This window comes from Astyanax mexicanus, chromosome 13 (assembly GCF_023375975.1).
Source record: "Astyanax mexicanus isolate ESR-SI-001 chromosome 13, AstMex3_surface, whole genome shotgun sequence".
NCBI classification, from domain to species: Eukaryota; Metazoa; Chordata; class Actinopteri; order Characiformes; family Acestrorhamphidae; genus Astyanax; species Astyanax mexicanus.
Window position 1 is genome coordinate 30,135,121 of NC_064420.1, and position 13,079 is coordinate 30,148,199.

The 13,079-nt window shown below is 39.9% G+C and overlaps 1 protein-coding gene across 1 annotated transcript in view; it reads right to left on the reverse strand.

Moving 5' to 3' along the window:
* The window catches only part of xkr7b (XK, Kell blood group complex subunit-related family, member 7b), a 123,639-nt gene extending 111,022 nt beyond the window's left edge, over nucleotides 1-12,617 (reverse strand). The window contains exon 1 of the mRNA XM_007250792.4: nucleotides 11,732-12,617. Within this exon, the coding sequence (XP_007250854.3) occupies nucleotides 11,732-12,264 (533 nt within the window). The 5' untranslated portion in view covers nucleotides 12,265-12,617. The remainder of the gene's footprint in view (nucleotides 1-11,731) is intronic.
* Between the last annotated feature and the right edge of the window lie 462 nt (nucleotides 12,618-13,079).

Genomic DNA, 13,079 nt, shown 5'->3' on the forward strand with positions numbered 1-13,079 from the left:
TTATTGCACTTAATATTGATTTCTGAAACTCCTTAAACTTTATGAAAATGAACTTGTTTTCTTTGCATTAATTGAACTCTGAAAGCTCTGCGTCTTTTTTGGTATTTAAGCTGTTTCTCATTTTCTGCAAATAAAAAAAATGTTCTAAATGGAATTTGGAATAAATGTTGTTCGTAGTTTATAGAATAAAACGACAATGTTCATTTTACTCAAACATATACCTATAAATAGCAAAATCAGAGAAACTGATTCAGAAACTAAAGTGGTCTCTTATTTTTTTTTCCAGAGCTGTACATTCCTCTACATCTTCTAGCTGATAAATGATCACATTGTGGCTTGATGTGTTAGTAAAAAAAAAACAAAAAAACAGCAGCAGCAGCATTTTTACATCACGTCTTATTCTGCGAGATTATTGGCTAGTTGCAATTTAACAATTACTGCCTTACCCTGTGTATTGCTTGATGTAAAATCATGTAGAGTTTTTTCCACTATCTGACTACCTAAGATTATGTAAACCCCATTAATCTGATTACTCTATTATGTATTATGCATGATGTCACTTTGTTAGATACAAATTATTAAAAAACTGATCATCCAGCAAACTGCAAAAATGTTGGAGGAGACTAAAAAATGGGAAACATCCATACAGCCATATCGCTGAAGGATCGCTGCAGCCCCCTCAGTAATAAGAGCAGTGGAATAAGTCATGTGTGCACGCTGCTGTCACTCACAACACTGCTGACTCGCCAGTTCCCGCCAGGAGATGAGCTCTGACTGAAGGCACATGTGACACATGTATGTGGGGCAACAGAAGTGTCCATCTATGAGTGCCAAATATGGACAGATATAGCACCAACAGATGTCGTACTATGGAGTACAGTATACACATAAGATTTTTTTCTCAAAGAGCAGAGAGACACTCATAGAGCAGCTATCAGCCAATATGGTTGGAAAGGGGAAAAAAAAACAGAATCAGTTTTTAGATATTAGGATTAGTGCATCTCTAGTTTGCATTAATTTTAGTTTCTTGTCTGTTCACATGGACAAATCTGGTCAGACACGGCCGGTGATCATTACCATCTGCTAAACTGTCCACTGTGGGTGTTAATGCCTTCTATGATTGAGAAATGTTATGAAATACTGTTAATGCAGGGTAAAAAAGAACCAGTGGGCGTAAGCAAAGGGCGCGTGGTGGTGGCGGGTAAAATTCTTCTAAATAAGCAAATACCAGGAATTATGTACAGTATTTATTAGTGCCATTTTCCACAAAATTTGACAACCAATGTTCTTTAACACAGGTTTAATGCTATTAATTTGATTAGCGCCACCATGTGGACTAGCCTCACTCACATGATACCTCCTCACATCTTATACAGCTGATGCTGACAGCAAGGCAATGTGAATAAGGTAATAAGGCCTCATAGTGGGTGCCAGATGGGTGTGACATTCCATTTTTGGTAGGTATTTAATATTACTTATGTACCAGAAATATCATAGAAGGCACTACCACCCACAGTGGACAGCGCAGTGTGAGGTAATGATGGTAACAGTCTGTGTCTAGGTAGAATTATCCATGCAGAAATCTAGCAGACATCTTTACCAGGGGACAATCAGTCAAACAAGCAATCCACACCAGTAACATCCATACTGGGCAGAATCCCCAACACAGAAATCATATCCTATCCGCCAAGAGAGCAGTAGTGCTGTACACTGCCAGCACACTATATCCTTGCCTGCCCCGGACCACGAGACTGTGAGAGACCCTATTACGCATGGACAAACTCATACATACAAGTCACAGTGTTAGAACAAACCAGACACTCGCAAATATAAAACCAGCAAACTGGTTTAATACTGAAAGGGCAATCCCAAAGAGTAGTGAAAAAGCCAATCACTAATCAGTAACAGCTGCAGAAGATTAGAAGTCAGGTGACAAAGAGTGTGGGAGCTGTCTATGGTTGGTTAAATAGCAGCATGTGACTGTGGTGAGAGAGGGAGTAAAATTCTGGGTAATACTCCAGGAGGTGTGATAACACACACACACACACACACACACACACACACACAGTCGCACACTCAGGACAAACCAGATGCTCTCATACGTAAACCCAGCAAACTGCTTTAATATTGAAAGGCTGATCGAAAAGGGTAGGGAAAAGCCATAAGGAGTGAATTTTGTATCAGAAGTTTTACACAAAAAAATAAAATAAAATCCACAATCAACATTTTAAGAATCAAAAGGAAAAAGTGTATATTCCAAATTAAAAAAATTATAGCAAATATATATTTTTAAACAAAATTGGTTACTTTATTATTCTTTGGATTTTGTCTTTTATTTTTGGGTTTTTGTAGATTTTCTGTGGATTTTGCTGCTAAAGATTTTTTCTTTTTCAATCAATCAATCAATCAATCAATCATTAAATCATTAATTCAATCAATCAATCAATTAACCTTTATTTTCACTCTAGAAAAACATTGAGGGTGACCCTCATTTACAATGTTGCTGAGCATTTACAGCATAAAAGGGATTGAAAACATTTAATAATAATTTAGAAATAATAAGGAATAAAATAGTAAAAAATAAATAAATAAAAAAGTACTCGTTTTAAATCAACATTTAATATACAAATAATATATATATATGAAACAGAAAATTATAAAATACCATAAAAAAACCTGACACATAAAAAGTAAAAAAATTATAAAACACAAAATAAGTAAAACATAATAGTAAAAGTAAAGTAAAATGCTAAGAATGATAAGAAATTATAAAATGAATAATAGAACTAAGAACAAGAATGAAAATATAAAACATTAGAATAAAAAGTAATAATAAATAAATCAAAATAAATCAAATAAATTAAAATGTAAAATAAGAAAAAGAAACTAATAAAAAAAAAACTTTTTGGAATCTCTTGTTTGCTAATGCTTGATTGTTTTGCTTTTGAGTTTTGGCAGTTTTCACAGGTGGGCGGGGCTTAGAAGAAGGCGTTCCTCTTGAATCTCCATTGGTCATCTGGTTTTGGACTGACAGGTAACCTGAACCCTCATCTGAGACCTGCCACGCAACATGCACTTTTCTTTTTTATTCTTAAATTTTTTATTCAAAGACAGAAATAGTATGTTTTGGCATTATTATGTTTTCACAGTAGTTTTGGGCAAGTGCAACAAAAAGGCCTTATAAACACACACACAGCAATCAGACACAGGTGAAGGCAATAATTAATCAGTAACAGCTGTAGACAATTAGAAATCAGGTGACAATAAGCGAGGGAGCTGTACATGTTGGTTAAAGAGAAGCATGGTGTGAGACTGTGGTGTGAGAGGGAGTGGAATTTCGGGTAGAGCAGTCCATAGTGTCAGTAGAAGAAATAGATACAGGAAGTGTGACACACACACACACACACACAAAAGCTTATATCCTGCTGTGTTTGATTCTGTGGTAAATATTGTCACTGATTAATACCTTTCGCTTATGCACAGACTCTTATTGTTTGCACTCAGCTCATTCTTATTCTAATTAAAATTACAATTAGTATTAGTGGTGCGCAGTTAGCATCAGGGGCGCACAATTAGCAGTAGGGGTGCTGCTGCTGCTGTTATCAGGATGAAACAGTAATCAGAGAGTTTGAGCACTAAACAAGATTCTGACAATTATCCAAATTACCTTTTTAATGTCTTACTTGAATATTTAAAAAAATACTTAAAATGTACTGGGGTGCTTAATGCCCATTTAGCTCAGACAGCATAAGGTTCGGGTTTGAAAAAAAAGCTTTAAAAAGCAATATCAGCTTTATAGCGGTTTTAACACAGTTTAGGCCCCGGCCAGATGTATCTGGATATATTAAAAAAATGAGGCTTTTGCAATTTTAGTCATTAAAAAATGAGCTTCATTAAAGCATTGATGACGCAACACATTTTCTGTCTAAATATCACATGCCTACCTACATCTTATACCGACCGACATAGCCGCATAAAATATCTTTAGTCAATTTTTTTAAATATTATATTTCTGTTCTGTTACAAATATACAGCTCTGGAAAACATTGAGAGACCACTTCAGTTTCTGAATCAGTTTCTCTGATTTTGCTATTTATAGGTATATGTTTGAGTAAAATTAACATTTTTGTTTTATCCTATAAACTACGAACAACATTTCTCCCAAATTCCAAATAAAAATATTGTCAGTTACAGCATTTATTTGCAGAAAATGAGAAATGGCTGAAATAACAAAAAAGATGCAGAGCTTTCAGAACTCAAATAATGCAAAGAAAACAAGTTCATATTCATAAAGTTTTAAGAGTTTATAAATCAATATTTGGTTGAATAACACTATTTTTTAATCACAGTTTTCATGCATCTTGGCATGTTCTCCTCCACCAGTCTTACACGCTGCTTTTGGATAACTTTATGCCACTTCTGGTGTAAAAATTCAAGCGGTTCAGCTTGGTTTGATGGCTTGTGATCATCCATCTTCCTCTTGATTATATTCCAGAGGTTGTTCAGAGGAAACTCATCGTTATTAGGTGGACTCTTATTTTTTTCCAGAGCTGTATATGTATGGATGGTCCATTAATTTCTTGATTTGTTGCATTCAGCAGCATGATTTCCCCTTAAAATAACAGCTTCATTAAATCATGGTAATGCTCCACTGACCTGTAATTAGGAAACTAACATTCCCAAGGGCTTGGAACTCTGATAACTGTACTATGTAACTTTGGTGAAGTGGGCAGGAAAATGAATGAGACACTGCATGTCCTACTACACAATGTAAAATACTATAATACTACTCTATCACGTCAGTCAACATGCTTCTTTCAAGTTCAGTATCTCTCAGCTTGTCCAAAAATGCATGTGTAAAGTGTGTCCTTTAGTAGAGGTTCAAAGCACAGGTTACACTTTCTAAATATTGAATTGTATCATTGAATGATGTAACTGACCTGAACTACATTGGCCTGAATTTGGAACAAAAAATAGGTGAGAGTTAGAAAGTGATAAATGAGAGATGGAGAGAGTTAGAAAGAGAGAGAGAGGACAGTTTCATTTAGGAGAAAGATGACAGGAAATGCTATATCCTCTCCCGGACAATCGCTGAGGCACACAAGTCCTATCTAGGCCCCTGTTAATAATTCAGCACCTAACTATCAGTAAACCCCTCTCTCTCTCATTCTCTCTCTCTCTCTCTCTCTCTCTCTCTCTCACTCACAGACACACACACACACACACACAATTATATACACACACACATACAGAAGTGAAATACCTACCCACGCAGGCACTCATACAGTATGAGAGATCCCCTCAGCACGCTCAATTCGGGCAGAGGTCCAGATCTTCTTTCCTTCTGCCTCTTTTGCCAGGGCCCAGAATGTAGGCAGGCCAATATGCCAACGAGCCTTATCTACAGATTATTTTATCAACACTGCTCAGCATCGAAAGATGGAATAGCTTGCTAAAAAAGACTCACTCGCTCTTTCCTGTTAGAGCACAATATCGTCTCTATCATGCACAAACCTTGTATTTCCAGCTAGAGATAATTAATTAAAGCCAGTGTTCTCTACTACTCAGTGTTCTGGCTCCATTTCTTTAGTCTGAAGTTCGTTTTTACCGTGTCTGACCAAACTCATGTTCGCACAACGTGCAAAATTACCACGCTTCACGGAGAATGCAGAGTAAAGGCTTTTGTCACCACTAACCGGATATCCCTTGTGAGAGTGCATCACTCAGCCATATACAGTGTGTTTTAGAATAAACACATAAAAGCTAACAAACAAGAGCAACTACAAAAAACAGCAAGAGTGCAGACCACATGTAACCACCATTAGGGCTGCATGATATTGGAAAAAAATGTATATTGCAAATGTTCTTTTTTCAATGATATTTATTGCGATATTAAACAATGCAGGGCCAATGACGTCACCAGCTCCGGCCCCACCCTGATTCAGTGCAGAGCACTCAAAACACAAGGAAAACAGCAAAACAACAGCAATCTGCCCTTTAACCAGGCATTTAAATTGTTTTTCAAGATGTATACTTAAAGCACAGTGATACAGAGAGCTTCTTTTATAACACAGTGAGTATGAGAGCTTTACTCAAAGCACAGTGAGTGAGAGAGAGATTTACTCAAAGTGCAGAGAGTGAGAGAGCTTTACTTAAAGCACAGTAAGTGAGAGAGATTTACTCAAAGCACAGTGAGTGAAAGAGAGCTTTACTCAAAGCACAGTGAGTGAGAGAGTACTTTACTTAGAGCACAGTGAGGGAGAGAGAGATTTACTCAAAGCAGTGAGTGAGAGAGAAATATTTACTCAAAGCATAGTGAGTGAAAGAAAGAGCTTTACTCAAAGCACAGTGAAAAGGAGAGAGAAAGAGGTTTACCCAAAGCACAGTGAGTGAGAGAGCTTTTCTCAAAGCACAGTGAAAAAGAGAGAGAAAGAGGTTTACTCAAAGCACAGTGAGTGAGAGAGAGAGCTTTACTCAAAGCACAGTGTTTGAGAGAGAGCTTTATTCAAAACACAGTGAGAGATTTACTCAAAGCACAGTTAGAGATTTACTCAAAGCACAGTGAGAGATTTTACTCAAAGCACAGTAAGAGATTTACTCAAAGCACAGTGAGAGATTTACTCAAAACAGTAAGAGAGATAGAGAGATTCAATCAAAGCACAGAGAGCAGGAGAGAGCTTTACTCAAAGCACAGTGAGTAAGAGAGAGAGAGAGAGCTTTACTCAAAGCACAGTGAATGAGAGAGTTAACCTTACTCAGAACACAGTGATACAGAGAGCTTCACTTAAAGCACAGAGTAAGAGAGAGAGCTTTACTCAAAGCACAATGAGTAAGAGAGATCTTTACTCAAAGCACAGTGATACAGAGAGCTTCACTTAAAGCACAGAGTAAGAGAGAGAGCTTTACTCAAAGCACAATGAGTAAGAGAGATCTTTACTCAAAGCACAGTGAGTGAGAGAGAGAGAGCTTTTCTCAAAGCACAGTGAAAAAGAGAGAGAAAGAGGTTTACTCAAAGCACAGTGAGTGAGAGAGAGCTTTACTCAAAGCACAGTGTTTGAGAAAGAGCTTTACTCGAAGCACAGTGAGAGATTTACTCAAAACAAGTAAGAGAGAGAGAGATTCAATCAAAGCACAGAGAGCAAGAGAGAGCTTTACTCAAACCACAGTGAGTGAGAGAGTTTTACTCAAAGCACAGTGAATGAGAGAGAACCTTACTCAGAACACAGTGATACAGAGAGCTTCACTTAAAGCACAGAGTAAGAGAGAGAGCTTTACTCCAAGCACAGTGAGTAAGAGAGATCTTTACTCAAAGCACAGTGATACAGAGAGCTTTACTCAAAGCACAGAGAGTAAAAGAGAAAGCTTTCCTCAAAGCACAGTAAAAGAGAGAGCTTTACTCAAAGCACAGTGAGTGAGAGAGAGTTTTACTCAAAGCACAGTGAGTGAGAGTTTTACTCAAAGCACAGTAAAAGAGAGGGCTTTACTCAAAGCACAGTGAGAGAGAGAGATAGTTTAGTCAAAGCACAGTGATTTAAAGTGAACTAAAGCACACACTGAGTGAGGTGTGCCAGTTCTACAGTACCCGTTTCTTCCAGCACCTCCAATTTATCTCTCCAAACTAGAGAAGAGAGGACTATGGGAAGGCAGATTAAGACATGAAGACGACAAAAAGAGACTGCCTGCGAGGAGAAGATGAGTGAACGATTCCTCTCAGGAGAAGAAAGCAGCCTGACTGAGGAGGCGCTTTGAAGGAACGTCTCGAGTCTCCCTCCAGTTAGCATTAGCAAAGGAACCCGACGGAGCGGCGAGACGGCGGCCAAATCTGTGGGGGCAGAGTGGAGCAGAGTGTGTGTTCTGTAAGTTCTCTGTGGGAGACTCGGTGTAGTCCCACATTCATTATTTATCACACCAGTTCTGAAGACTGTGGACAAAACAGCCAGCCAGATCATTCTGAGCCTGAGGAGGAACAAGTTTTTTATTTCCTGTGGAAAAAAGTGGAGTTTCTGGAGCCTGCTGGCTAACGGCTCCATTTGAAAAGTTGAATACGTGGAATGGACCAATCATAAGGCTTCAAAAAGTAAAAGTAGAACTCTCATTTACATTTTTTTAGTACAGTATACTTACTCTTAAGTTTATTTAACTTAAAAAATATATATATATATATATATATATATATATACTTCAGATTTACTATTGACTATGTGTAGCTTACTCAATTACACATTTCAAAGTTAAATTAACTGCATGGATTCAAAATAGCTCTTTATGTAAGTGAACATTACTTAAATTCAATTATTAAATATGTTATTTGAGGCCAGTTAACCTTATATTCTTTTAATGACTGAAACACAAACAGATGCTATTTTTTCCGATAGCATAATTTTACATTAGTGCAAAAGTAAAAAAAACAACAACATTGAGGCCAAGCATATACACATCACATGTACAGCGTCTAAAAGAGGATCCAGGTCAGTTTACTGAACTTGAGCGGCTGGTGGAGCAATGGAGACTTCAGAAGAGGAAACTCAGACCTCAGTAGCTCATTCACCCAGTTTCTGACTGAGCGCACTCTCTCTCGCCCTCTCTCTGACTGAACATAACCTGGAATCGGATTCATCCGCTCTGAAAGGTGACCGCATCACATCCGCCCAGTTGACAATGATGCTTCCGCATGCTATATGCAATTACCCATTCACGCCAGAGAGGACCCTAAGTCTTTATCCCTCAAATACCAAAAACGTTGCTACCCTAAACATCACCTTATTTACCTGAAACAAAGCCACTGTATTGCCACCAACTCTATCATGAGCAGCATGCTAAATGCAGCTACTGAGCATGCTCATATCACAGTTTTGGTTAATATTTAGTTGTTTTATTTTATCTGAACTGAAAACAATAGTATTTTTTCACTCTGCAAACAAGTGGAGCTTAAATCTGCGAGTAAGTATACTCATTTATTGAAGGCATGACAAAACTATTGCCTTTTACAATGTATTTAAGTGATGCTGGGGGTAATCCACACATTGGATCAGATTGCGGGGAAGTTCTTGGTCCAGCTCTGTCACCCTTACAGGTTCTGTTTATATGAGAAATCTGACACCGGTGCTCAGAACAGCAGCCTTCACTAATCGTCTCAGTTTCAGCTCTGAACTGTTTACACTCTGTGGGAGCCCGCGGTCACACACACTCACACTCAAGAGTGTTTTTATCTCTTTGTAGGGTATCCTCTGACTCAAGTATCCCATCACTACATCTGGGCAGTGGATCCAAGCCAAACATCACCTCCAGTGACCAAAATAAGATTTTAGATAGATCTGTATTTTTTATAGAACTATTATTTTTCTTCTTAAAAAATATATAATACAAGGATTTCTTTAAATCAAAGCAAGCAAACCTATTCTTAGGCCATATTGGCTTCAGGACCACTTATATTACTAAAAAACAACCCTTTAAAAGCACGTTTTCCATCATAATGACATTATGCCACGCTTAAGCTCACTGGTTTATAATGTGAAATACTTTTTTTTTGCTTTTAAAAGACTCACTAGAACAACTTTGACAGCCCTGCCCCCTATGAGTTTGAGACAAGTCACTGTGCAGTGTATCGCTTACATACAAACATGCATAGTTACTGATTTCAAAACTAAAAGATCATTATTACTGAAAAAATATGGGATCTAATATAAGCCATCATCAGTGTAGTCAAGTTGCCACTCCCATCTCAGTCATTTATATGCTGATAGGTAGTAAAAATTCACTATCCCACTTCCATGGGTAAAACTCAATCCCATACAATTAGTGCTTTATTTATAAAACATAATGCATTTGTATGCCATCATATTCATAATTGTTTTCTTTTTTTATTACTATTAGTAGTAAAACGCTGTTTGTACAGTTGTATAATGAAATTATCTGAGATGAGTATCATACTGCTGCAATTCTAGACTGTATAAACTTGCTTAGATTTACTGAAGGGAAACTGCTACACACAAGTCTCTCTCTCACTCTGTCTTTCCTTCTCCCTATCCCTCATCGCTCTATTCTTCTCTATCTCTTTTTTTCTCTCCCTATCTTTCCTTCCACCTCTCTCTTTTCCAGCCCCTTTCAACCGTTCCCTTTTTCCATCTAGTTCTCACCCTTTTCCCATCTCTCTCCTTTACTCGCTTTCTTCCCTTCTCAATTGCTCTCCCTCTCCCCCTTTTCTTTTCTGCTCTCTCTTACTCAGACTCTCTCTCTCTATCTTTCCTCCTAGCTCTTCCTCTTTTCCTGCCTCCTTCTCATTCTCCCCTCTTTCCCTCTAGCTCTCTCCCCTGTCATCTCACTATCTTTCATTTTTTGCTTTTTTATTTTCTCTTACCTTCTTTCTGTCTCTTTTTCACTTCTCTTTCTCTCACTCAGCTTTACTTTCATTCCCTCTCTCTATCCCACTCTATCTTTCCTTCCACCTCTCTCTTTTCCAGCCCCCTTTCAACCCTTTCCTCTTTCCATCTAGTTCTCACTCTCTTGCCATCTCTCTCCTTTACTCGCTTTCCTCCCTTCTGTCTTCTGTCTCTTTTTGACCTCTCTTTCTCTCACTCAGCTTTACTTTCATTCCCTCTCTCTATCCCACTATATCTCTTTCGCTATCTTCTCTTTGCTTGCCTCCCTCTCTATATTTCCTTCTAACTCTCTCTTTTCCTCTCTCCTTTTTTTCCTCCACCTCTCTTCCTCACATTCTCTTTCCCTTCTTGTTTCTTTTCCTATTCCCTATCTCTCTTCCTTCTCCATCTCTCATCCCGTCTCCCTCTTTATCTTTCCTTCTAACTATCTCCCTCTTTCCCTTCCTATATATTTTCTTGTTCCTCTCTATGATCTCTCATCTTGTCTCTCCTTTATCCTTCTCTCTTTCTCTTTCCTTCTAACTCTCTCTCTAGTCCTGCCCCCCTTTTCATTATCTCCTTCTCTTTTCCTCTTTCCTTATCTCTATTTCTCATCCTATCTTCTTTACTCTCTTTATCCTTCTCTCCCTTTCTATATTTCCTTCTAACTCTCTTTTTTCCTGTCCTCCTTTTCATTCTCTCCCTCTTTCCCTTCCTATTTCTTTACCTATGCACTTTATCTCTCCTTCCTTATCTTTGTCTCTCTTCCTCTCCTTTACTCTTTCTCTTTCTTTATCCTTCTCTTCCCTCTCTCTTTTCCTGTCCCTTTTTTATTCTCTCCCTCTTTCCCTCTATCTCAGTTCCTTACCATTTCTTTCCCTTCCAATTTCTTTTCCTATTCCATCTCTCTCTTTCCTTCTGTCAGTCTCTCTCTCCTTTCCTCTCTTTCCCTCTCTCTAGTCCTGCCCTCCTTTTCATTCTCTCCTTTCCTTTCCCTCTATCTTCTCCTATTTTCTCATCTCCTTCTCTATCTTTCTCTTTCCCATACACACAGCTACACGCGCGCGCGCTCACACGCACGGCGCGGTCCAGGCTGGCGCGTGTATTCGAGGCGGAGCGATAGAGGGATGGAGCCGCGCGCGCTCTCTCTCCTCTCCCATCTGTCTCCCACAAACTAACCTACAGCACACAGTACATTTATACTAAGCGAGGGGAAAAAACGTGTGAACGCGCACCAAAAACAGTACACACACTCTCCCTCGCGCGGGCGCGCGCGTACACACGCTCACAGGACTGATTTATTTAACGCAGCGCTGCTGCTGCTGTATATCCCCCCCTGTGTAGCTGTAGCCATGTGAGAGAGGCTGCCTCACCTCCAGACCTGGCCCAGCTGCAGGATGTGTACGGCGGACTGGAAGAGCCACATGCACGCCCTGCAGCAGCGCAGGGTACGGCTGCCCGCCCCTCCTCCTCTTCCTCCTCCAGCGCCTCCTTTACTCCCGCCGAGCAGATGGCAGTCTCCTCCTTCCCCCGTCGCCGCCTCCAGCTCCTCCCGCGGCCGCTCCTCCGTCTCCTCCAGCTCCGTGTAATCGTAGACGAACCACCTGAAGCTGAGCACCTGCACCACGGTGGAGGGCACGGCCACGAACACCAGCGTGAGCGCGAACCACCAGTAGTCCCGCCGCGCGTAGTAGTCAGCGGCCAGCCACAGGTCCGTGGCGGCGTCCAGGAAGAAGACGAGCATCGCGCACACCACCCAGCAGCAGTCCAGCAGCGGCGAGGAGCGGCCCGCCCGAGCCTCCGCATCCCCGCGCCTGCCGCTCTCCCGAGCCTGCTCCAGAGCCTGCTCCCGCTCCGGCTCCGCCAAGCACGCCGCCACCGCCGCTCCGTCCGACTTAGCGGCCATGTTGGTTGGTAGAGGTGGGAGTAGGGGAGAGAGTAAAGGGAAAAGGAGCGCGAGGTAGGATGAGAGGGGAGGGGTGTGTGTATGAGAGAAAGAGAAAGAGAGAGGGAGGGAGGCAAAGAGAGAGAGAGATGCTGGCTGTGTGTTTCTTATTGTACACACTATAGGCTACCAGCCCCTCTTCAGTAGCGCTAAGCTAGCTAAGTGAGTGAACCCTCTCAAAAAATACCACAGCATCACCAAATAAAAACAGTGTTTCACAATTAACCAAAATCATGAAAAGAATAAGGAATATAAAAAAAGTAAATGATGAAAAAAATGTCATTACAAAATAGTTGCACTGATTCAGAATGATTAAAAATAAATTCTAGAAACAACTGCAGCAAAGAAGTTAGTTGTAGAGGTTCCAAATGGTGTCCTGCGATAAGTCATCCCACGCAGCTTGAATATTCCTCCCAATTCAAATTTTTTGGTACAGTCAGAGTGTGTGTTGACCACTTTGACATATAACATGCCAGCAGAGCCATTTCAAGGCATGTAGGGTCCCCAAGCCTACAGGAACCACAGCATAGACACACATATTACAGTGTGTAACAGTAGTTTGAAAAAAAAATTGCAATGACTGTTCTAGATTGTTATTAGCATTGACTGTCAGACAGGTAGCTAACATAATCATTACCCATATATCTAGATAGATAGATACGGTATGGATCCCAGAGGAAAATTCTCTCAAACTCAGAAAAACACACAAAGAAACAGAGCTACTGGAACAGACAGCTACTTTCGTCGGCACCAGAAGTTAAGTAATGGTGTTGCTC